Raw genomic sequence first — 27,500 nt, forward strand, 5'->3', positions numbered from 1 at the left:
ATTTATCCAGCTGCTGGAGCCGCCCCCGAGGCCTATTGTGGGTGGCGGAGGAATGCAGCAGGTCGTCAGCTGGCCTGTGTGTGTGTTTTTATGTGATTATGTTGGATTTGTGTGTGTGTTTGTGTTCGTGTTTGTCTGTTTGTGTGTTTGTGTGTGTGTGTGTGTGTGTGGGCAGACCTCTTGTCTGTGGCCATCAGGTCAGACAGGGTCATGTGTTGTTTGTCCTGGCGAGATTCTGAGTTTGAAGCAGGACACTTCCGGCCTTATTTGGGCATCACATAACAGAGTATAATACCTGCTTACACACTGGTAGGACATGTGCTCTGTGCGTGTGCATTTTTATGTGTGTGTATGATTGTATGATTGTCACGACTTCCTCCAAAGTCGGCTCCTCTCCTTGTTCGGGCGGCGTTTGGCCATCGCCGCTCCATTTTTCATTGTTCCATTTGTTTTGTCTTGTTCCCCGCACACCTGGTTATCATTCCCTAATCACATTGTGTATATATATTTGTCTGTCCCCCCCCATGTCCTTGTGTGGAATTGTTTTGTGTTACATGTTTTATGTGACACGCCAGGCTGGTTTTCCATGTTCCGTGTTTATTTCACGAAGTATGTTTACTTGGTAACTATAGCTTTAGTGACTGTTTTCGTGCTTCTGGATGTTTTGACGCAGTAGCATCCGTCTGCTGTTTGCTCCTGCCTAAATAAAGTGTGCACCTGTTCACAACTCTCTGCTCTCCTGCACCTGACTTCTTACCAGTACGCACACACCTGACAATGATGCTAGAGCATCTGCTATGTTGTGTGTGTGTGTGGTGTTTTTTTTGTGTGTATGTGCGACTGTGTGTGTGTGTGTGTGTGTGTGTGATTGTGTGTATTTTTGTGGTCCTATCCATGGTGTAGCCTATGTGTCTGTTCGTAGATTGAATCCTGCGTTTGTATACAGTACTCCTCCCATAATGGCATTTAACAGGGCTTTAATTGATGAGGTGGTGAGAGAGAATAATGGCATTTAACAGGGCTTTAATTGATGAGGTGGTGAGAGTGAATAATGGCATTTAACAGGGCTTTAATTGATGAGGTGGTGAGAGAGAATAATGGCATTTAACAGGGCTTTAATTGATGAGGTGGTGAGAGAGAATAATGGCATTTAACAGGGCTTTAATTGATGAGGTGGAGAGAGAAGGTGAGGGTTTGGTCAGCTGAAGCTCTCAGTCACAGTTCAGCTCTGCTTTGATTCAGAAGGTTGTAGTAATAACTGTTTATTCAGGCCTGGCAGAGATACATGGGGAACCCTATGCCTGCAGGAGTAATACTCCAGCCAGGTCACCCATGATATAAGTCAGTATTCGACATCCATCTATGTCTGAGGATGTTGGGAGATGATGAGGAAACCGGCCACGAGGGGGGAACAGTGAGTGCTGTTACCTTCAAGTAGGTTTGGGTTTTGTTAGGGTGTCGTGGACAGGGATGGCGGATGGGCATAAGCATCTGCCTTTGATTCTGTATGTGTGTTCGCCTGTCCTGATGTCCTAGTGATAGAGTGAGTGGGTAGAGTGAGTGTTTGATAGGAAGTTGTTTTTGAGATTGTTATTTTGAACCTATCCCAAACCTTAACCCTCACCTTAAGCATTCAGAGGTAATGCCTAACCTTAACCTTAAACCCTTTGAAATTTGACGTTCGGAACAAGCAAGGAAAGTTTACGTTTGAGAAACATAGATGAACGTCAAATTCTGACGTGAGACTGTGAGAGCTTGTTGAATACTCTGTGTTGGTGCACTAAGGGACTTTGGTTGCTTCTCAGGGATTGAAGTGCTCAATCACACTACTTCAGTATGTGTCTTACATAAGCATAACCCTTTGACCGTTGTGTACATTACTCTGGCTTTCAAGCATTTGCTGTTCAGAGAAGCAGATATGCAATTCATGATAAGGAAAGGGATTTATCTGTGTGTGTGTGTGTGTGTGTGTGTGTGTGTGTGTGTGTGTGTGTGTGTGTGTGTGTGTGTGTGTGTGTGTGTGTGTGTGTGTGTGTGTGTGTGTGTGTGTGTGTGTGTGTGTGTGTGTGTGTGTGTGTGTGTGTGTGTGTGTGTGTGTGTGTGTGTGTGTGTGTGTTTGTGTGTGTGTTTGTGTGTGTGTGTGCGTGCGTGCGTGCGTGCGTGTGTGTGTGTGTGTGTGTGTGTGTGTGTGTGTGTGTGTGTGTGTGTGTGTGTGTGTGTGTGTGTGTGTGTGTGTGTGTGTGTGTGTGTGTGTGTGAGTCTGTTATAAACTGCCCCTGGGAATTCCTCTCCAACAACTGTTTGACATTGTCTCCAGCTGGTGTGTGTGAGTGTATTTTCTTCCTTTGACATTGTCTTTGGGAAATCCTGTGGAAAATGTGAGTCTGAGTGGCTCGCTTCCACACTGTCATTTGTTTTTTTCTGTCTTTCTTTCTCCTGTTGGAGAGATACAGTCACTTTTTCCCTCTCTCTCCGCTCAACTGTTGAACACTCACTCCATTCACTCACTCATTCTATCCACTCACTCACTCTATCCACTCACTCACTCTATCCACTCACTCTATCCACTCACTCACTCTATCCAGACACTCACTCACTCACTCACTCACTCACTCACTCACTCACTCACTCACTCACTCACCACTCACTCACTCACTCACTCACTCACTCACTCACTCTATCCACTCACTCTATCCACTCACTTACTCTAACCACTCACTCACTCTATCCCCTCACTCACTCTATCCCCTCACTCACTCTATCCACTCACTCACTCTATCCACTCACTCACTCTATCCACTCTATCCACTCACTCCATTCACTCACTCACTCTATCCACTCTATCCACTCTATCCACTCACTCTATCCACCCACTCACTCTATCCACTCACTCACTCTATCCAGTCACTCACTCTATCCCCTCACTCACTCTATCCCCTCACTCACTCTATACACTCACTCTATCCACTCACTCACTCTATCCACTCTATCCACTCTATCCACTCACTCTATCCACCCACTCACTCTATCCACTCACTCACTCTATCCAGTCACTCACTCTATCCACTCACTCACTCTATCCACTAAACTCTATCCACTCACTCACTCTATCCACTCACTCAATTCACTCACTCACTCTATCCACTCTATCCACTCATTCTATCCACCCACTCACTCACTCACTCACTCACTCACTCACTCACTCACTCACTCTATCCACTCACTCACTCACTCACTCACTCACTCACTCACTCACTCACTCACCACCACTCACCACCACCACTCTATCCACTCACTCACTCACTCACCACTCACCACTCACTCACTCACTCACTCACCAGTCACTCACTCACTCAGTCACTCACTCACTCACCACCACTCACCACTCACTCACCATCCACTCACCACTCATCACTCACTCACTCTATCCACTCACTCCATTCACTCACTCACTCTATCCACTCTATCCACTCACTCTATCCACCCACTCACTCTATCCACTCACTCACTCTATCCAGTCACTCACTCTATCCACTCACTCACTCTATCCACTAAACTCTATCCACTCACTCACTCTATCCACTCACTCAATTCACTCACTCACTCTATCCACTCTATCCACTCATTCTATCCACCCACTCACCCTATCCACTCACTCACTCTATCCAGTCACTCACTCTATCCACTCACTCACTCTATCCACTAACTCTATCCACTCACTCTATCCACTCACTCACTCTATCCATTCACTCACTCTATCTACTAACTCTAGCCACTCACTCACTCTATCCACTAACTCTATCCATTCACTCACTCTATCCACTCACTCACTCTATCCACTAACTCTATCCACTCACTCACTCTATCCACTCACTCTATCCACTCACTCACTCTATCCAGACACACATTCTGTCCACTCACTCACTCACTCACTCACTCTATCCACTCACTCTATCCACTCACTTACTCTAACCACTCACTCACTCTATCCCCTCACTCACTCTATCCCCTCACTCACTCTATACACTCACTCTATTCACTCACTCACTCTATCCACTCTATCCACTCACTCTATCCACTAACTCACTCTATCCACTCACTCACTCTATACACTAAACTCTATCCACTCACTCACTCTATCCACTCACTCCATTCACTCACTCACTCTATCCACTCTATCCACTCACTCTATCCACCCACTCACTCTATCCACTCACTCACTCTATCCAGTCACTCACTCTATCCACTCACTCACTCACTCTATCCACTAAACTCTATCCACTCACTCACTCTATCCACTCACTCAATTCACTCACTCACTCTATCCACTCTATCCACTCATTCTATCCACCCACTCACCCTATCCACTCACTCACTCTATCCAGTCACTCACTCTATCCACTCACTCACTCTATCCACTAACTCTATCCACTCACTCTATCCACTCACTCACTCTATCCATTCACTCACTCTATCTACTAACTCTAGCCACTCACTCACTCTATCCACTAACTCTATCCATTCACTCACTCTATCCACTCACTCACTCTATCCACTAACTCTATCCACTCACTCACTCTATCCACTCACTCTATCCACTCACTCACTCTATCCAGACACACATTCTGTCCACTCACTCACTCACTCACTCACTCACTCACTCACTCACTCACTCACTCACTCACCACTCACCACCACTCACCACTCACTCACACCACCCACTCACTCACTCACCACTCACTCACCACTCACTCACTCACCACCACCACTCACTCACTCTATCCACTCACTCACTCACCACCACTCATCCACCACCACTCACCACTCACCACTCACTCACTCACCACCACCACCACTCACTCACTCTATCCACTCACTCCATTCACTCACTCACTCTATCCACTCTATCCACTCACTCTATCCACCCACTCACTCTATCCACTCACTCACTCTATCCAGTCACTCACTCTATCCACTCACTCACTCACTCTATCCACTAAACTCTATCCACTCACTCACTCTATCCACTCACTCAATTCACTCACTCACTCTATCCACTCTATCCACTCATTCTATCCACCCACTCACCCTATCCACTCACTCACTCTATCCAGTCACTCACTCTATCCACTCACTCACTCTATCCACTAACTCTATCCACTCACTCTATCCACTCACTCACTCTATCCATTCACTCACTCTATCTACTAACTCTAGCCACTCACTCACTCTATCCACTAACTCTATCCATTCACTCACTCTATCCACTCACTCACTCTATCCACTAACTCTATCTACTCACTCACTCTATCCACTCACTCTATCCACTCACTCACTCTATCCAGACACACATTCTGTCCACTCACTCACTCACTCACTCTATCCACTCACTCTATCCACTCACTTACTCTAACCACTCACTCACTCTATCCCCTCACTCACTCTATCCCCTCACTCACTCTATACACTCACTCTATTCACTCACTCACTCTATCCACTCTATCCACTCACTCTATCCACTAACTCACTCTATCCACTCACTCACTCTATACACTAAACTCTATCCACTCACTCACTCTATCCACTCACTCCATTCACTCACTCACTCTATCCACTCTATCCACTCACTCTATCCACCCACTCACTCTATCCACTCACTCACTCTATCCAGTCACTCACTCTATCCACTCACTCACTCTATCCACTAAACTCTATCCACTCACTCACTCTATCCACTCACTCAATTCACTCACTCACTCTATCCACTCTATCCACTCATTCTATCCACCCACTCACCCTATCCACTCACTCACTCTATCCACTCACTCACTCTATCCACTAACTCTATCCACTCACTCTATCCACTCACTCACTCTATCCATTCACTCACTCTATCTACTAACTCTAGCCACTCACTCACTCTATCCACTAACTCTATCCATTCACTCACTCTATCCACTCACTCACTCTATCCACTAACTCTATCCACTCACTCACTCTATCCACTCACTCTATCCACTCACTCACTCTATCCAGACACACATTCTGTCCACTCACTCACTCACTCACTCACCACTCACTCACCACCACTCACCACCACTCACTCACTCACTCACTCACTCACCACCACCACTCACTCACCACCACTCACCACTCACTCACTCACTCACTCACTCTATCCACTCACTCTATCCACTCACTCTATCCACTCACTCCATCCCCTCACTCACTCTATCCCCTCACTCACTCTATCCCCTCACTCACTCTATCCCCTCACTCACTCTATCCACTCGCTCACTCTATCCCCTCACTCACTCTATCCACTAACTCTATCCCCTCACTCACTCTATCCCCTCACTCACTCTATCCCCTCACTCACTCTATCCACCCACTCACTCTATCCACTAACTCTATCCATTCACTCACTCTATCCACTCACTCACTCTATCCACTAACTCTATCCACTCACTCACTCTATCCACTCACTCTATCCACTCACTCACTCTATCCAGACACACATTCTGTCCACTCACTCACTCACTCACTCACTCACTCACTCACTCACTCACTCACTCACTCACTCACTCACTCACTCACTCACTCACTCACTCACTCACTCACCACCACTCACTCACTCTATCCACTCACTCTATCCACTCACTCTATCCACTCACTCCATCCCCTCACTCACTCTATCCCCTCACTCACTCTATCCCCTCACTCACTCTATCCCCTCACTCACTCTATCCACTCGCTCACTCTATCCCCTCACTCACTCTATCCACTAACTCTATCCCTCACTCACTCTATCCCCTCACTCACTCTATCCCCTCACTCACTCTATCCACCCACTCACTCTATCCACTCACTCACTCACTCACTCACCACTCACTCACTCACTCACTCACTCACTCACTCACTCACTCACCACCACTCACTCACTTCCTCACTCACTCACTCACCACTCCACCACTCACTCACCACTCACTCACTCACTCACTCACTCACTCTATCCACTCACTCTATCCACTCACTCTATCCACCCACTCACTCTATTCACTCACTCACTCACTCACTCACTCACTCACTCACTCACTCACCACTCACTCACTCACCACTCACCACTCACCACCACTCACTCACTCACTCACCACCACCACTCACTCACTCTATCCACTCACTCACTCACTCTCACCACCACCACCTCACTCACTCACTCACTCACCACTCACCACCACCACTCACTCACTCACTCACTCTATCCACTCACTCACTCACTCACTCACCACTCACTCACTCACTCACTCACTCACTCACCACTCACTCACTCACTCTATCCCCTCACTCACTCTATACACTCACTCTATTCACTCACTCACTCTATCCACTCTATCCACTCACTCTATCCACTAACTCACTCTATCCACTCACTCACTCTATACACTAAACTCTATCCACTCACTCACTCTATCCACTCACTCCATTCACTCACTCACTCTATCCACTCTATCCACTCACTCTATCCACCCACTCACTCTATCCACTCACTCACTCTATCCAGTCACTCACTCTATCCACTCACTCACTCTATCCACTAAACTCTATCCACTCACTCACTCTATCCACTCACTCAATTCACTCACTCACTCTATCCACTCTATCCACTCATTCTATCCACCCACTCACCCTATCCACTCACTCACTCTATCCACTCACTCACTCTATCCACTAACTCTATCCACTCACTCTATCCACTCACTCACTCTATCCATTCACTCACTCTATCTACTAACTCTAGCCACTCACTCACTCTATCCACTAACTCTATCCATTCACTCACTCTATCCACTCACTCACTCTATCCACTAACTCTATCCACTCACTCACTCTATCCACTCACTCTATCCACTCACTCACTCTATCCAGACACACATTCTGTCCACTCACTCACTCACTCACTCACTCACTCACTCACTCACTCACTCACTCACTCACTCACTCACTCACTCACTCACTCACTCACCACTCACTCACTCTATCCACTCACTCTATCCACTCACTCTATCCACTCACTCCATCCCCTCACTCACTCTATCCCCTCACTCACTCTATCCCCTCACTCACTCTATCCCCTCACTCACTCTATCCACTCGCTCACTCTATCCCCTCACTCACTCTATCCACTAACTCTATCCCCTCACTCACTCTATCCCTCACTCACTCTATCCCCTCACTCACTCTATCCACCCACTCACTCTATCCACTAACTCTATCCATTCACTCACTCTATCCACTCACTCACTCTATCCACTAACTCTATCCACTCACTCACTCTATCCACTCACTCTATCCACTCACTCACTCTATCCAGACACACATTCTGTCCACTCACTCACTCACTCACTCACTCACTCACTCACTCACTCACCACCACTCACCACCACTCACTCACTCACTCACCACCACTCACTCACCACCACTCACTCACTCACTCACTCACTCTATCCACTCACTCTATCCACTCACTCTATCCACTCACTCCATCCCCTCACTCACTCTATCCCCTCACTCACTCTATCCCCTCACTCACTCTATCCCCTCACTCACTCTATCCACTCGCTCACTCTATCCCCTCACTCACTCTATCCACTAACTCTATCCCCTCACTCACTCTATCCCCTCACTCACTCTATCCCCTCACTCACTCTATCCACCCACTCACTCTATCCACTCACTACACTCACTCACTCCTCACTCACTCACTCACCACCACCACTCACCACCACCACTCACTCACTCACTCACTTCCTCACTCACTCACTCACTCACTCACTCACTCACTCACTCACTCACTCACTCACTCACCACTCTATCCACTCACTCTATCCACTCACTCTATCCACCCACTCACTCTATTCACTCACTCACTCACTCACCACTCACCACTCACTCACCACCACTCACTCACTCACTCACTCACTCACTCTATCCACTCACTCACTCACTCACTCACTCACTCACTCACTCACTCACTCACTCACTCACCACTCACTCACTCACTCTATCCACTCACTCACCACTCACCACCACCACTCACCACCACCACTCACTCACCACTCACTCACTCACTCACCACCACCACTCACTCACTCTATCCACTCACTCACTCACTCACTCACCACCACCACTCACTCACTCACTCACTCACTCACTCACCACTCACTCACTCACTCACTCACTCACTCTATCCACTCACTCCATTCACTCACTCTATCCACTCTATCCACTCACTCCATTCACTCACTCACTCACTCACTCACTCACTCACTCACTCACTCACTCACTCACTCACTCACTCACTCACTCACTCACTCACTCACTCACTCACTCACTCACTCACTCACTCTATCCACTCACTCCATTCACTCACTCTATCCACTCTATCCACTCACTCTATCCACCCACTCACTCTATCCACTCACTCACTCTATCCAGTCACTCACTCTATCCACTCACTCACTCTATCCACTAAACTCTATCCACTCACTCACTCTATCCACTCACTCAATTCACTCACTCACTCTATCCACTCTATCCACTCATTCTATCCACCCACTCACCCTATCCACTCACTCACTCTATCCAGTCACTCACTCTATCCACTCACTCACTCTATCCACTCACTCACTCTATCCATTCACTCACTCTATCTACTAACTCTAGCCACTCACTCACTCTATCCACTAACTCTATCCATTCACTCACTCTATCCACTCACTCACTCTATCCACTAACTCTATCCACTCACTCACTCTATCCACTCACTCTATCCACTCACTCACTCTATCCAGACACACATTCTGTCCACTCACTCACTCACTCACTCTATCCACTCACTCTATCCACTCACTTACTCTAACCACTCACTCACTCTATCCCCTCACTCACTCTATCCCCTCACTCACTCTATACACTCACTCTATTCACTCACTCACTCTATCCACTCTATCCACTCACTCTATCCACTAACTCACTCTATCCACTCACTCACTCTATCCACTCACTCCATTCACTCACTCACTCTATCCACTCTATCCACTCACTCTATCCACCCACTCACTCTATCCACTCACTCACTCTATCCAGTCACTCACTCTATCCACTCACTCACTCTATCCACTAAACTCTATCCACTCACTCACTCTATCCACTCACTCAATTCACTCACTCACTCTATCCACTCTATCCACTCTATCCACTCATTCTATCCACCCACTCACCCTATCCACTCACTCACTCTATCCAGTCACTCACTCTATCCACTCACTCACTCTATCCACTAACTCTATCCACTCACTCTATCCACTCACTCACTCTATCCATTCACTCACTCTATCTACTAACTCTAGCCACTCACTCACTCTATCCACTAACTCTATCCATTCACTCACTCTATCCACTCACTCACTCTATCCACTAACTCTATCCACTCACTCACTCTATCCACTCACTCTATCCACTCACTCACTCTATCCAGACACACATTCTGTCCACTCACTCACTCACTCACTCACTCACTCACTCACTCACTCACTCACTCACTCACTCACTCACTCACTCACTCACTCACTCACTCACTCACTCACTCACTCACTCACTCACTCACTCTATCCACTCACTCTATCCACTCACTCCATCCCCTCACTCACTCTATCCCCTCACTCACTCTATCCCCTCACTCACTCTATCCCCTCACTCACTCTATCCACTCGCTCACTCTATCCCCTCACTCACTCTATCCACTAACTCTATCCCCTCACTCACTCTATCCCCTCACTCACTCTATCCCCTCACTCACTCTATCCACCCACTCACTCTATCCACTAACTCTATCCATTCACTCACTCTATCCACTCACTCACTCTATCCACTAACTCTATCCACTCACTCACTCACTCTATCCACTCACTCTATCCACTCACTCACTCTATCCAGACACACATTCTGTCCACTCACTCACTCACTCACTCACTCACTCACTCACTCACTCCACTCACTCACTCACTCACTCACTCACTCACTCACTCACTCACTCACTCACTCACTCACTCACTCACTCACTCACTCACTCTATCCACTCACTCTATCCACTCACTCTATCCACTCACTCCATCCCCTCACTCACTCTATCCCCTCACTCACTCTATCCCCTCACTCACTCTATCCCCTCACTCACTCTATCCACTCGCTCACTCTATCCCCTCACTCACTCTATCCACTAACTCTATCCCCTCACTCACTCTATCCCCTCACTCACTCTATCCCCTCACTCACTCTATCCACCCACTCACTCTATCCACTCACTCACTCACTCACTCACTCACTCACTCACTCACTCACTCACTCACTCACTCACTCACTCACTCACTCACTCTATCTACTCACTCTATCCACTCACTCTATCCACTCACTCTATCCACCCACTCACTCTATTCACTCACTCACTCACTCACTCACTCACTCACTCACTCACTCACTCACTCACTCACTCACTCACTCACTCACTCACTCACTCACTCACTCACTCACTCTATCCACTCACTCACTCACTCACTCACTCACTCACTCACTCACTCACTCACTCACTCACTCACTCACTCACTCACTCACTCAGTCACTCTATCCCCTCACTCCCTCTATCCACTCACTCACTCACTCACTCACTCACTCACTCACTCACTCACTCACTCACTCACTCACTCACTCACTCACTCACTCACTCACTCACTCACTCACTCACTCACTCACTCACTCACTCACTCACTGAACTCTATCCACTCACTTTATCACTGGGACATCAAGACAGGGGTAGACACACACACACACACTTCAATGTTAATTACAGGAAAAAACACTGCAGAGTGATTAGATACCGCAGCACTATGCACACAGGAAGTGTCTGACGCTGTGCTTGAGTCAAATGGTTCCCCAGGAGAAAGTGAACCCATCTACTGGAAACAGGAGCTGTTCTGTGTTGTTTCCTCATGGAACCCCCCCACCCTGTGGTGCCATCATTCCTACTCCACTAAACTCTGTCTCCTTAATCAACCCTTACACATTACTAGGCTACTACTACACACACACACACACACCACGAGTCGGATCTAGCCCATATCTCAATGTATCTTCCAGCTGATATTACATTGTCCCCCACTGAGCAAAACTGGTTGAAAATCCGTCTTTTCACTGGGCCTTCTGTAGTTCTGTTCTGGCTCATACAAGCCAGGTGTCTGAGCTGCCAGGTGTCTCTCTGTGTTAGTTCTCTATATGTTAGAGACAGAGCGGACGGATCAGAACACACAGTCTGATAAAGACCCATGTCTTCATTACCCTTGAGATCACATCCAATCCAATGTTATTTGACACATGCTTCATAAACAACAGGTGTAGACTAACAGGGAAATGCTTACATACAATGCAGACTTAAAGATAAAGATAAAATAAAAAATAGAATTCATGTCACAAGGAATAAATACACAGTGATTTGGTGGAGCATTGTGAGTGTGCAGTGAGCAGTGCAGTGAGCATGGTTATATGTCATCATGTATGTGTGCAAGTGTGTTTCATAGCAACTATAGAGCCATAATAGACTGAAGTAAAGAGTGGAGCAGTGGGGATCTGTTAGCAATCTGCCAGTCAAAGAGCTGGGTTCTAAAGGGCCGCTGTCCAAACGCCAGCTCTGTCCACCCTACTCACTGCTGACCCTTCACGTCTGTTTCTAGAGAGAGAGAGAGAGAGAGAGAGAGAGAGAGAGAGAGAGAGAGAGAGAGAGAGAGAGAGAGAGAGAGAGAGAGAGAGAGAGAGAGAGAGAGAGAGAGAGAGAGAGAGAGAGAGAGAGAGAGAGAGAGAGAGGAGAAGAAAGAATGAGACCTGGACTAGAGCCAGACACCTTCACAGTAACAACAAGGGGCTTGTTTTAACACAACCTCTCCTGCGAAGGCTGTACGCTCATTAGAGTGCTACAGTCTGTGTCAGTTACAATGGGTTAGAGTTTGGCATTGCCCTGGGTAACCAGACAAACAGTGAGTCCCGACACCAGAGCCAATCGAAGTCTTAAAGGTCACTTTGCACTGAGATGGAGGCGAAACAATTGGTTCTGGGCAGAAAGGCCACATTGTTGTCCCCCCCCCCCCCATGAAGTTCTGACATCAGGCCTTTGTGTCTCCAAGCAGCGACTTACAACAGGGAGAGAGAGAGAGAGAGAAAAGAGAGAGAGAGAGAGAGAGAGAGAGAGAGAGAGAGAGAGAGAGAGAGAGAGAGAGAGAGAGAGAGAGAGAGAGAGAGAGAGAGAGAGAGAGAGAGAGAGAGAGAGACAGAGAGAGAGAGAGAGAGAGAGAGAGAGAGATATTGAGATTAAGAGAGAGGGACAGCAAATCATTTTTGCAACTTATTACTTTTCTGCTTTAATGCTCTAGTGGAGGAACTGAGGTGGGTTAGTGGATGCCCTCTATTCTCACCTCTCTCTTCACTCCATGTGGCAGTGTGGTTGGTGAACGGCACAGGATGGTTTGAATGAGTGTGGGAGATACACCGCTTATCTCCTGTACAGAGAGTAGATATTGTAAAGGCAGGCCCAGGCCAGGTGCCATGAGGCTGAGAGAGGGAGGCATTCAATCACACACTAATGCCTTGGCTCCAGAGACACTGATGCCTCACACACACACACACACACACACACACACACACACACACACACACACACACACACACACACACACACACACACACACACACACACACACACACACACACACACACACACACACACACACACACACACACACACACACACACACACACACACACACACACACACACTTGTCGACAGGGCCAAATTCATCTTTCCCGTCAATACCTCCCAACCTCTGTCTGACCCCTCTGGAAATTTTCAGAAAACATTCTCATTCCCCATCCCAGCTCCAGTTCGGAATTCTGTCCCCCTCCCTCTCCCTCCAAATGCCCTTTCCTTTTCCTCAAGCCTTTAAGTCATGTGTTTGTTGTTCTTTCCCACTGTTTGTTCTTCCATGCATGTTGTGTTTGATCCTGCTGGATTCCACGACCATGTCATCAACACCGGCTGTTGTTTGCAAGCTGTTTGTTTGTGGAGTTCAACTTCAAGTTACGAGGAACATTTTTGTTTTGTCGAGTAAGATTAGATGAGGCAGTTTTCCAAGATCAATTCAAAGTAGTGGAGGTGTAGTGGTCCAATGCGAAGGGTAGTTATTAACTGTCTAGTAATATTTTTTAAAACATTGCAATTTGTCAACATTGCAAGTGTTGACAGTCTTGTTGACAGGTGAGACTACTGAGCCGGGGATTCTGGGTAATCTCCCCTCCCAATACAGTAGGACACACATGAATGCACACGCTGATCATTCTGACGCAGTCCTGTAGGAGTGTCCCTGTTTAAGCCAAGAGACTCTCAGCATAGACCCCAGTGTGTGGTAGATCCTACACACCCCAGTGCCGGAAATATCAGGCTTTGAAATGTTGGACCAGGACCAAACCTCTGAAGTGATTAAATCAACATCGCTCTCTCTTATCGCATGTGTGATGTGTGTGTGTGTGCGCGCGCGTATGTGTGTTTAGTACTCTCTCAGGAGTGCTGAAACAGAAGTGTCAGACTGGGAGAGTGTCAATGTAAAGTCCTGCCTTTTTTAAACGGGCACAGTATACCTGAGGGGTCCTCTCTTCCTGGTGTGTTGCTGGTGCAGTAGCACCGCTTTGCAGGGTTCGTTAGCGCTGATCTGCTCTCAGCACCTTGCAGGCTGAATGAAACATGAAACTGCCCCCTCACTGAGTTAAAAAGGAGCCCATCAGCCAATCATATCAATCTTTCTACATCTGTCCTAGCTCTCAATAACACTCCCCCCTAGCCTACCACTTCCACTAACCACAAACTCCCCCAACTACTGAAAACTCCTATCCCAACACCAGAGGAGGCTGGTGGGAGGAGCTCTAGGAGGACAGGCTCATTGTAATGGATGGCATGGAATATACGGAACAGAGACAATCATTTGATTTCCATATGTTGGATACCGTTCCATTTCAGCCATTATAATGAGCCTGTCCTCCTCCTCTGCCCCACACCTCCTCCCACCACCACCTCCTCCTTCTACTCTGTCCTCCAATTCAAAACCCCTTTCCCCTATGGTCCAAGCCCAAACTACTAGCCACCCCTACCTACAACCCCCAACCTTATACCCCCTGTACTTACTTGACTGGACAAACTCATAGATAAGGCTGTTGCGATGACCGTATTACCGCCACACCGGTGGTCACGAGTCATGAAGGCAGTCAAATTCCACGTGACCGTTTAGTCACGGTAATTAGGCTTCTCCAAGCTCTGATGCTGCTGATGGTCATTAGTAGCCTACCAAACTTGCTAACTGCCTGGTACTCAGCACTCTATTGTCCCTCTAATAACTCTGACATCAATGCAAATGTAATTGAAAATCTAATCAAACACTTCATGAGAGCCCATGAGCTCATGTTGTGCAACATTTTGCGCAAAAAAACAGAGTGATGAAAGCTGATCCTCCTCTTTTTAGTTGAGTTGAGTTTATTTTTTATTTTTACAGGGACAGTTCACATTAATCAACGTTTCAGTAAGCGCCGGTTTTAGCCAGCCGGCTAATTTTCAACCGCAGTCGCTGGGCAGGTTATTAAAAACAATTACAATATAGACAATCATTGAGCAGTGAGCACACGCAGAGCAACATAGGACAAGCAAGACATAGCATACAGACAGAGCAACATAGGACAAGCAAGACGTAGCATACAGACAGAACAAAAAGCAGCAAGACAAAATTCATAAAAGCAACAGTGTTTCCATACCTCACAAGCTACAGACAACAGACAACATGGAAAGCGGCAATACACAGCCAGGGATTATGTTCACAAATCTGATTGACCTTTAGCCATGTCTTCATGCATTTTGTGAAAGTGTGATATGTGGTGCAGTTATATGTGTCTGATGGCAGTGTAATCCAGACATTGGAAGCCCTCACAGTGTAAGGGTTTTCTTGTGGTGAAGGAGAGGCGGACCAAAAAGCAGCGTGGTTATAATGATTTATGTTTAATAAAAAAAGATAAACACGAACACTACAAAACAATAAACGTGGGAAACCAAAAACAGCCCTATCTGGTGCAAAACACAGAGACAGGAACAATCACCCACAAACACACAGTGAAACCCAGGCTACCTATGTATTGTATTGATTCTCAATCAGAGACAACTAATGACACCTGCCTCTGATTGAGAACCATACTAGGCTGAAACATAGAAATACCCAAAACCTAGAAAAACAAACAGACTGCCCACCCAACTCACGCCCTGACCATACTAAATAAATACAAAACAAAGGAAATAAAGGTCCGAATGTGACACACAGAGAAAGCGGATTTACTAAAGGTGCTTTTCCTTAAGGGAACTATACAGTCACCTCTCATGGCAGACCTTGTGGATCTGCTGCCGTATATTTGGGTTTTCTGTTTAACAAAAATACTGAGTGGAGGAGCAGCCAGGCCATTTAGGATCTTGAATACAAGACATGCGTCGGTGTATTGCACAATATTTTCCCAAATCAGGAGCTCATGCTTTCTGAGGATATAACAGTGATGATGGCTATTGGGCTTCCTATCAAGCACTTTGAGAGCCTGTTTGTAGAGAGACTGAATGGGTTTTAATGTTGTACAGCAATCTTTGGCCCAACTAGTCAAGCAGTATGTTAAATAGGGGAGTATCATAGATTTGATGTACAGTTTTGCTACCTCTGTAGTCAAACAATTTCGTATGAATCTAAATGAGCTAGGTTAAATTTGGTTATTTGAATGACCTTTTTCACATGCTTTTTAAAAGAGAGGTTGGAATCAAGTATGATGCCAAGGTACTTAAAATCAGATACCACCTGGAGCTTCTCCCCTGACACATAGACATCTGGCTCAGTAGCATCTGTTGCCCTCTTTGTGAAGAACGTGCAAACAGTTTTTTTCACATTGAGATGCAAACACGAGTCATCGAGCCACTTTGTAACCTGGACCATTACAGTAGTGAGTTCTTGTGCAGCTTGTTGTTTGCTCTTTGCATGCACATACTGTATATCACTGTACCATCTGCATACATTTGAACTTCAGACCCATTACAGACAGAAGGCAGATCATTAGCTATGATGTACAGGCTGAACAGGAGAGGCCCCAGTATTGACCCTTGTGGCACTCCCACATCATAGCTAAGAGTGGGCGACAGCTCATTGCTAACTCTGACACACTGAGTTCTGCTTTCAAGGTATGATTTCATCCATCTCAAGGCATCAGGGAAAAGTTGAATTTGGACAATTTTGTGATGAGAATCTCATGGTTAACAGTATCAAAAGCCTTCCTTCGGTCCAGAAACACAGGCCCAACAACGCCCCCTTTGTCCATATTGGACTTCACATTTTCCAGAAGAAAGCAGTTGGCCGTGTCTGTGGAGTGTTTTGCTCTGAACCCAAACTGCATGGAGTGTAATGTGAAGGGGCTGTTGTTGAGGTAGGTAATCAGTTGTTCTGCAACACACTTTTCAAAAAAGTTACTCACGTCAGCAGGGTCGCCCGAGTTAAAGATGGCCGTTATTATGGCCGACTTCCATATCCTCCCAGACCAATAGATGTGTTGGTGACCTTAACAATGGGGCCAATGAGTGACTCTTTGTAGTTTTTAAGAAAGATTGAGTCAATAAAATAGGAATTGAAGGCTATTGATATTTCGACTGCATCCTGTGTTAGATTGTTATTCACCATGATTTCTAGTCTTTTTGCAGTGTTACTATGGTCTTTCCCTGTTAACTTTTTTAGATTCTCCCAGATCAATTTAGAATTTCCCTTTGCTTCACCAATTATGTTAATATAATATCTTTCATCACCTTATTTCTCAACATGGTAAACCTACGTCTGTCATGATCTAATTTGAATCTTAGGGCTATGTTTAGAGCATAATCTCGTTCTTTCATCAGTTTCCAGATTTCTCCATTTAGCCAAGGAAGAGTGCTCTTTTGGCCAGGTTTGGATTTGATTTTTCTTTAGGAAACGATTTATTGTCGTCTGGATTGTGGATAGAAAAACCTGACTATCAGCTTTCACGTCTGTATAGGAAAAGAGATCATTCCAGTTAATTCCCTTAATTGCGTTTTCAAAATAGTTTAATTCACTCTTAGGTATTCTTAGTTGATCCGGCTTTCTAACAGTAGAGAGGTTAAACCTGCTCTTAGACAGCTTTCTGGCTATACATGTCAGATTATGATCAGATAGCCCAGTAACCATATTGAATGATTTAGCCACTCTCTCTGGTTTATTACTGAACACCAAACCAATCTGTGTTTTAGAGCAACAAGTCACCCTGGTTGGCCCTTCAACTAGCTGTGTCAATAGTCTAGGTGATGTGGGTAAGGCGGAGTCAGGCGCAGGACACAGAGATGAGGAATAATCGTAACTTTACTCAATAAACAATCTTCCATCAAGGAGAACAAAATTCCAGAGCACATAAACGAGACAACATGACAACAATAAACACGCACAAAACCATGATGGAACCAGAGGGATAAATAGGGAATAAATTATAACGTAATGGAAACCAGGTGTGTACAATCAAGACCAAACAAAAGGAAAAATAAATGTAGATCGGTGGAGACTAGAAAACCGGTGACGGCGACCGCTGAACGCCGCCCGAACAAGGGAGAGGCACCAACTTCGGCGGAAGTCGTGACAAGCTGTGTAAGGTCAAAGGTATTAGTGATCCGTTTGAGGGTTTTCCTACAAGACTTGTCTTCATAATTAATATGAATATCTCCCATTAAGATGACCTCTTTCACAAAATCACATTCCCTAAGCATGTTATGAAATTAATCAAAAAACACATTTTTGGTGGAAGGTGGCCTATACATTCAAATAAGGGTAAAAGAAATTTGAGGAGACAGTGTAACGTTCAGGCCAATACATTCTAGTTCATTATCAATAGTAGAGGCCTGCTATATTTATTTCTCAACTTTCCTAATATGAAGCACATTGCTTATATTTACAACAGGAGTATAGCCTACCTGAACAGAATAGGTCTGCCTTTGTACTATGGGGATAGTAGATTGACATAGGCTAGTGCTTTTGCAGTTCTTTAAGCCTACTCATATTGTTGGCTGATAAAAAGTTAATGTATCTTCAATATGCACCTCAGAATTGGATAAGAATGCGCAGTTGCGTCCCCGTTGTATCTGTCTTCACTTGTAGCCTGTGAGAAAGACCCGATCAAGTGATGGAGCGCTCAGCACAGCAGTTACTGGCCGCAAAAGGCATGGATTTTTTTAGGGTGTATTATGGCCACACAAAGGGGATGCCGCTGTGAAATTCTAGGCATTATCAAGTGCTTGTCAAATTGTGAATGAGAGACTGATGTAGTGTGTACAGCCTGCACAAAAAAAAGCAGAGCTCATGCCTTTCAAGCGACTTAAAAAAAATCATCATTAGAGTCTCATCATGCAGCCTTACAATGTATTAAAAATCAAAACATATAGCCCAACGTTTGTAGCACAACTAAAGTTACATTAATAACTCTAAATTAAGGATATAGGAGTAGCTATTTCTTTGTTAACCGTTCAACCCAGAATAGCAGCATGTGCGCAATCCCTTCATTGTTTGGAGAAAATATCCTTTCTATTTTATTCAGCTTTGTTCAATGGTATTTTTCATACTATAAATTAATGCCACGGAATTCTAAGCAAATCTTGTCTGCTAAATGAACTAGTGTTTAGAAGCCATTTAGAATAGCCAGATAAGAACATGAGGACAACTCAGAGTATGCTGTTCTTCTGAAATAGATTTCTTCTGAAATAGATTCTCCTGAAATAGATGACATTTTCTTCATATCATGCTTCTTTAGACCTGTCTAAAATAAATCATGGATTTAATGTGAACGTGTGGGATACGATACATAGATTTATTAGACTTTTAAAATGTAGATGTTCCAAAGGTCTGCATCAGTGTCTTTCTTGTAGGCTGTGTGGGAGCCAGGAAATGCTAAAAGCATTTATGTTAATTAACGATCAATTACCGTGAGACCGACAGTTATTTGCTTAACAATCACCGGCTGACGAAATTTCGTGACTGCCACAGCCCTACTCATAGAGCATTCACAAACACCCCCGGGATGCTGAGCCCCATACAGAGCCTCCATGGCTCCAATCCCAGAAAGTCCAATCCCCCAAACCTCAGATGGGAGAAACCAGATACCCGTAACATGGTGAACAGGGAAAACATGAGGTTTTCAGAGATTCTTTCTTTCATAGTTAATATTAACATCCATAGCAGGGTGTATGCTGAAAACATCCTGACCTGTATTCTATGTAGGAGTGAAAGGGGGGGAAAGAATGAAAGGAAAGGAAGAGAGGGAAGAGAAGAGGAAGGAAATGGCTCTGTCAGTGTGCTTGTCTGCTGTGCGGAGTCATGTTGAGGAGTTTGGCCGGAGATTTGAGCAGTTGTGTGGTCTGGAGACCACATATTGAGTGTCTCGGTCTTGACTCGGTCTCTGACAATTATCAGCTTCCATTCAGTCGGCGCATAAAACCGCTCAGACAATTAGACAGCTAAATTGGGCCGTAGGGGACCTCTGTCATTTTTAAAATTCCATGTATGTGTTTTCGGGTGTGTGTGTTTGACTCTGTATGGATGTGTGTCTGTGTTTCATTTAAACTGACCTCATTTCATTTACCTGGGGGTTAAATGGCATCCAATAACAGTACACTCCTAGAAAAAAGGGTTCCAAAAGGGTTCTTTGGTTGTCCCCATAGGAGAACCTACCTGGAACCGAAAGGGTTCTATTTGGAACCAAACAGGGTTCTTAAAAGGATTCTCCTATGGGGACAGCCGAATAACCCTTTTAGGTTCTCGATAGAAGAGTGTAGTACTAGCACACAGCTCTGTCCACTGTCTAGCTTGCTCAATACTTTACAGCTACATGTTAGATGTGGCATAGTGCTGTTAGGCTGTACTAGCAGTAAACACTTTTAGACAACACAGAGATTAATGTAGACCTGAATATTGTCATGAGAGATGGGAAAATCCTTAGATGAGTCTGGCCCAGCTGAATGTGTACAGTCAGTCAGGAAACGGACACACAAACACATGACAAAACACCCCAAACTCCCACTGCTCCAGATCCTGCAGTAACACATACACAAGCCAAGGGAAAGGGGGATACCTAGTCAGTTGTACAACTGAATGCCTTCAACTGAAATGTGTCTTCCGCATTTAACCCAATCAGAGAAGTGTGGGGGGCTGCCTAATTTCGACATCCACATCTTCGGGGCCCGGGGTTAACTGCCTTGCTCAGGGGCAGAACAACCGATTTTGACCTTGTCAGCTCGGGGATTCAATCCAGCAACCTTTTGGTTACTGGCCCAACCCTCTAACCACTAGGCCACCTGCCACCCCAATGAGTGTGTGTGTGTGTGCTTGTATGTGTGTGTGTGAGGGATCATCCAACTAGCCAAGACAAATGGATTGAAGCATGAAGCGAAGAGTAAACATCAGTATGACGAAGACGATGACTAAGGAGTCCTAGAGTGATACCATTGCCTAATCCCCCCCAACCATCTCCCCCTGCCGCCTTATGTGTGATCTGCCTGGTAAAGTGATCACCGTGGCAGTAAGGCCGGGGCAGTCAGATTCTCATAAAAGCAGAGTAAACACAGATGTTGAAGTTGTTGTGCCAGGCAGCTGAAGGCCGAGGGCAGACACCAGAACTCTGTTATTATGATTCTACAACACACGGTTTCTCTTTAAAACAGAACAATCAGATGGCGCTAGTGCAGTAGTGTTTGTGTGTGCGTGTGTCTGTGTGTGTTTGTCCGTTAAGTTGTAACTGTAAATGGCAGAGGGCGTAGCCCTTTCCTCCAATCAAATGACCTAGTGGCCTCATGGGTGGAATGTTGTTAATATTTTAATAAGCCACTGAAAATCAGGTGTTTCTATGTTAAGCGGTTTTGATATATTTCAGTGGTCTGTGATGTATATGAAGTGTAATATTGGAATGCAAACTCAAAATGGAATACATTTCAACTCCATATCATAAATGGTACAGGTGTATTCTTCAATTTAAGCCCATAACCATGTGTGATGTGTATACTTTTGTCTCAAAGTAGATTTGTTTAAGACTACCAAGAAATGATCTGTGTGACCCTGATTTAGCCCACTGCAGTAAAAGGTTAAACTCAAGTTACCTGGGGAGCCAATTTTAGCGGCCACTATCGCTTTCATGGGAGTATTGCTTTCTTGCACAATTCCATAGTCTATTACTATGTTCTTTATTCAGTATCAGTACCTTAGTAAATGACCTGACCTTAACCCTCCCCTCTCTCCCCCTTTACAGACAGTAAGGCCATCGTGGATGGGAACCTGAAGCTTATCCTGGGTCTGATCTGGACTCTGATCCTGCACTACTCCATCTCAATGCCCATGTGGGAGGACGAGGACGATGAGGACGCCAAGAAGCTGACCCCCAAGCAGAGGCTGCTGGGATGGATCCAGAACAAGGTGCCCCAGCTGCCCATCAACAACTTTCACCGTGACTGGAGGGACGGCAAGGCTCTGGGAGCCCTGGTTGACAACTGTGCCCCAGGTAAGAGCTGTTCCAGGATCTGTGACTCATCCTGTTGTTAGACTCTGCTGGCTTGGAGCTGATTCAGAAACAGTTTACTGTTAGTTGATTTGAGTGGAAGGATTTCAGGGCCCTGGGGGCACCGATTGACAACTGTGCCCCAGGTAAGGCATCGAGGAACAGTTTGAGTGCAGATGGTCAATCTGTAAGAACTGCAAGAGCTTTGTAAGAGCTGATTCAAGATCTGAACATTCATTTGTTGACAGTCGTCTTCCAGGTAGCAACTCATTTGAGAGCTGTTTGAGGGTTGATTAATCGTCCATACTATTCACAGTACTCTTAACACTAACCTCAGCCATAATTCCAAGTATGTGTCACAGAGAAGTTCCAGAGAAACTCCAGTGTTTTGAAACAGTCTGGTTGAAAAACTAAGCCTAATGAGTCCAGGTCACCGGTAGGGGTTATGTACTTTCTGGCCTGTCTAATTGGGGGGCTTGGTTGAAGACAATGAGAATGTTTATTTTTGGTGAGTGTATGCATGGCATGTTCTGTGGGGTGGGGGTGGAGGTAATGGTGCAGGGGCTACCATAGAGCACGACATCAATGAGGAGATCCTTATTCAAGGTGGGGATGTGGGCGCAACGTATGAATGGATGAGGCCAAAAAGAATACAAGCTACATTCAATAAGCAATATTCCTGAACTGCACAACTTCACATCAGAGAAGGAGAGACCTTGGGGAACCCGAATGGGACTTGTGTCTTCTATATGCTCTCCCCTACCACCCTTAACTCTTAATCAGAATCAGCCGTTTCGTCTTTATAAAACAATCTGATGAGAGAAGAATGAGGGAAAGAGAGAGGAGGAGGAGGATGAGGAGGAGGAGTGTAGGGGGTGACCAAAAAACACAGACATTTAGAATCCCCAAACCACAGAGAGATAGGTAATTAGAGATCAGGGTCATCATGGCCTAGCCAGGGGGACTTGCCCGACAACTGCCCTATATAGAGTGATCCCCGCTGGGGAAGGGTTCATAACTCTAGGCCTGGCTCTCTCGGTGAAGGCCTCTACTAATTTGGACTAGGCTCCTGGCAGGCACTAGGGCTTTCTAAGACATGGTTCCAAGGGGAACTCAGACTGACCTCGGGTCAGGAGACACGTCTTGTTCAACAGAGCCTCTAATCCTGTGTTTGTACAAATGGTGTTGAGACCAGATGAGTGGAATGGCATTAATAGGTTCACAGAGTTAGTTACTCCAGAGAAATGAAGCAAAGAACTGAGGTGCGCTGTCTTTTTGTTTACTGAAATGTCTGTATGTGTGTATAGGTGGTTGATTTTTGTAGATGTGTGAGTGTGAGTGTGCGTGTGCGTGTAAGAGAGAGCCAATGTGTGAATGTGTGCTTTATTTGTTTTCATGCGTTTGGATGCTTCTGAGTGTGTGTTTATGCGCGTTTGTGTGCATGACAAAGTGTGTTTGCTCAGGCAGGAAGTTGAGAAGTGTGTTGGAGAGAGGCTAAGGTGGGGAAACAATAAACAAACAACGACTCCATTCTCCCCCATGCTGAGCCTGTCTAATTCACTTAACCAGACCAGTGGGGTCACAGAGCGGGTGTGTGTGTGCGTTTGTGCTTTACATGTGCATTTATGGTGTACGTGCCTAATCATGTGTGTGTGTATGTTTGTGTGTGTGTGTGTGCATTTCTGCTTTTCAGGGTGAGTGTGTGTTTATGGTCTAAGTGTCTGTATTAGTAGTGTTTACACTGCGTTTACACAAATCTCTGACACTGAGCAGGACTAACTAGCAGGTTTTATTCTACGCTTTGACCATACAGGGCTCTGTTTCTCTCTGCTCTCACTGAAACATTTACATTGATAGATCCAGGACAAGCTATACTCTCACAGTACACGTAGCGTTAGGGCAAAGTTCAATTCTCTCACATTCTCTCGCAGTGACACCTCTGCCTATAGGCGGACTACGAGCTGCCACTAGGCCCGTACTCAGGGGCCCTGACCTCCGGTGGGGCCCCGTTGATTTTGTTAGCCACTCATAATTCATGGCAAAATAGAACTGCAGGGAATTAGCTTTGAAAATGCAACATTTTCTCTCCATCCCTGGCAAAACCAAGTCTCACTAGGGGCCCCCCAACCAAATCTCGCTTAGGGCGCCCAAAACGCAGCCCTCTTCTCTTGTCAGCACAAAATGTAACATTCAGGACCGTCCACCCATTAACAAGAAATGTGAAACATACAGTAGAGCATAAAAACAACATTACACTTTTCTTTTCCTACTACCATTGCCTTTGCTGATAACTTCTTCAATGAGGGAAAATGTACTAGCTACGGTTGTGATATGTGGTTGTCTATCTAAGTCACTTTGGATAAGAGCGTCTGCTAACTGACTAAAATGAAAATGTAAAATATAATAACTGTTTTTTTGTGAAACTCAAACTGCTCTCAGACCTGCTAGCCCCTACAGCATAGCTAATTGGTCCTGACACCTTGAGTTCCCCCGATTCAGCCAAACCCCTTCCCTGCAAGGAGCTGGACATGGGTGTGCTGCAGGCTGCAGTGTGGAGGCAGTGGTTTCTGACTGTTGTAACAGCATGGAGAGTGTCAGAGTAGGGAACACAGCAGCGAGGAACGCAATAAGTGAAAACACATGTAGCGTGCCGCATTTCCTGCCAAACACGTTATTGTGTGTGTGTGTGTGTGTGTGTGTGTGTGTGTGTGTGTGTGTGTGTGTGTGTGTGTGTGTGTGTGTGTGTGTGTGTGTGTGTGTGTGTGTGTGTGTGTGTGTGTGTGTGTGTGTGTGTGTGTGTGTATTCATGTATGTTGTTAAGGAGCAACAGGAACAGGGCAGAGGCCTCTCTGTTAGAAGTAAGGGCGGACAGTAAAACGGTGCAAGTTAAGCGTATTGTCCGTAAATTAAGGAAAGGTTTGCTCGTGGCTTGAGTCCATGCCTTGATTTAGCCAGGATTAAGCAACAGGGAACAGAGAGGGTTTGGACACAAACAAATATTGAACACAAACAAATATGATGGTCAGGTACAGCTCTTTGGCAGTGTGGGAGAATGCTTTGGGGGTTTATGTTCCTCTCCGGATAGTTTTTCAAAACTGCCAAGAGCCCCCTCACACAGTCACTCTCTGCCATGTATTTGTTTAATATCCTTTTGCATCACACCTCTGTTTTCATACAACTCCTGGCAGTAGTGGGGTTTGTGCAAGGAAGCCACCCTGAGCTGAGAACATTCTAGATGGAACTGCAATAGAGACTAATGAGACTTATGGAAAATGTATTGCCATGTACTGAGGTGGGCGAAACAACAGTAAAAAACAACAAACCACTCTGTCACATTGAGTAGTGCTGAGCCCTCTTTCCCGTTCCACAGTCCATGGATACAGCCTGGTCTCATACAGTAGACGTAACATAGTACATTAAATCCGGGAAACTCAAATTAGTATTATACCGTATGTTACGTTTGGTATGGTTACATAAGACAGAAGGTTACTTAAGACAAAAAAGAAAGGAGGCTGCTTGATCTTGGTGGGCATACAATGCGAATGTCTAGCAACACAAAGGTTGCGTGTTCAAATCTCATCATGGACAACTTCAGCATTTTAGCAACTTTTCAGCTTCTTACTACTTTTTATCTACTTTGCAACTACTTAGCATGTTGGCTAACTCTTCCCCTAACCCTTAACCCTTTTAGCTAACCCTTCCCTTAACCCTAACCTTAATCCTAACCCCTAAACTTGTTAGCCAGCTAGCTAATGTTAGTGATAGCCACCTAGCTAACGTTAACCACAACAAATTAGAATTCGTAATATATCTTACGTTTTGCAAATTCATAACATGTTGTACGTTTTGCAAATTCGTAACATATCATACCAATTGTCATTCGTAACATATCATACGAAATGGAAGATGGACATCCACAAATGAATACATACCATATTAAATGTAACATATCATACTAAATGGAGTGTCTCGGATTTACGTACAAAATAGTACAAAATGCTGAGACCAGGTTGGTGGATAGAGAACTGTGTAGTGATGACACTCCTCTGTGTTTGTGTGTCATCTGAGGCTTCCTACATCTCTCATCCTCACGTCACTCCCTGATAATCCTATAAGCTGCATTGTCTGTGTGTGTGTGTATGTGTGTGTGTCAGCTTTGTTCAAAGTGACCCACGGTCGGACATCAGGAAAAAAGTAACACACCGCTCTCGAAGCATTGACCAGCTCACTCTTGCTTGTCTCTACATGTCTTTACTGTAGAGGCAAAGTATTGCGGGTAAACATGGTTTGGCAGTTGTCATGGTTATAGTGAATGGTAATGGATGTAGCTATGTTGATTCTCTGTGTACTGTTGTCCCATGACTAAATGCTCCCCCCTGTCATGTAGGCCTGTGTCCTGACTGGGAGACGTGGGATCCTAGCCAGCCTGTGGAGAATGCCAGGGAGGCAATGCAGCAGGCTGACGACTGGCTCGGTGTGCCCCAGGTAACATCACCACACTACCTACACTTCCCTCCTGGTCTCACCTGGTTTAGTTCACCTAACCTGAACTCATTTGTACTAGTTAAACTCATCTAGTTAAACTCATATCCACATACTTGGTTTAGACTCAGTTACACTGAGGCAACTGGCTTCGGTGGTAAACAGCAGGGCAGTCTTTGATAACCCTTTACGGCTTAAAGATGGGTAAAATGTATTATGATGTGTTTATAAATGCACTGTAAGACTTGTCATAAGCCTGCATGATCAATCTGAGTGAGTGAGTGGGAGTTGGTGGATGTGTCCCAGGTGACAGTCCACAG

General features: G+C 45.5%; 1 protein-coding gene across 10 annotated transcripts in view; it reads left to right on the forward strand.

Moving 5' to 3' along the window:
• Positions 1 to 27,500, forward strand: part of LOC123994583 (filamin-C-like) — an 85,714-nt gene that overhangs the window by 15,356 nt on the left and 42,858 nt on the right. For all 10 annotated transcript variants that reach the window (XM_046297351.1, XM_046297352.1, XM_046297353.1 and 7 more), the window contains exons 2-3: positions 22,453 to 22,701; positions 27,086 to 27,183. In XM_046297351.1, the coding sequence (XP_046153307.1) occupies positions 22,453 to 22,701; positions 27,086 to 27,183 (347 nt within the window). The remainder of the gene's footprint in view (positions 1 to 22,452; positions 22,702 to 27,085; positions 27,184 to 27,500) is intronic.

Source organism: Oncorhynchus gorbuscha, linkage group LG14, assembly GCF_021184085.1.
Source record: "Oncorhynchus gorbuscha isolate QuinsamMale2020 ecotype Even-year linkage group LG14, OgorEven_v1.0, whole genome shotgun sequence".
In the NCBI taxonomy this organism is placed as follows: Eukaryota; Metazoa; Chordata; class Actinopteri; order Salmoniformes; family Salmonidae; genus Oncorhynchus; species Oncorhynchus gorbuscha.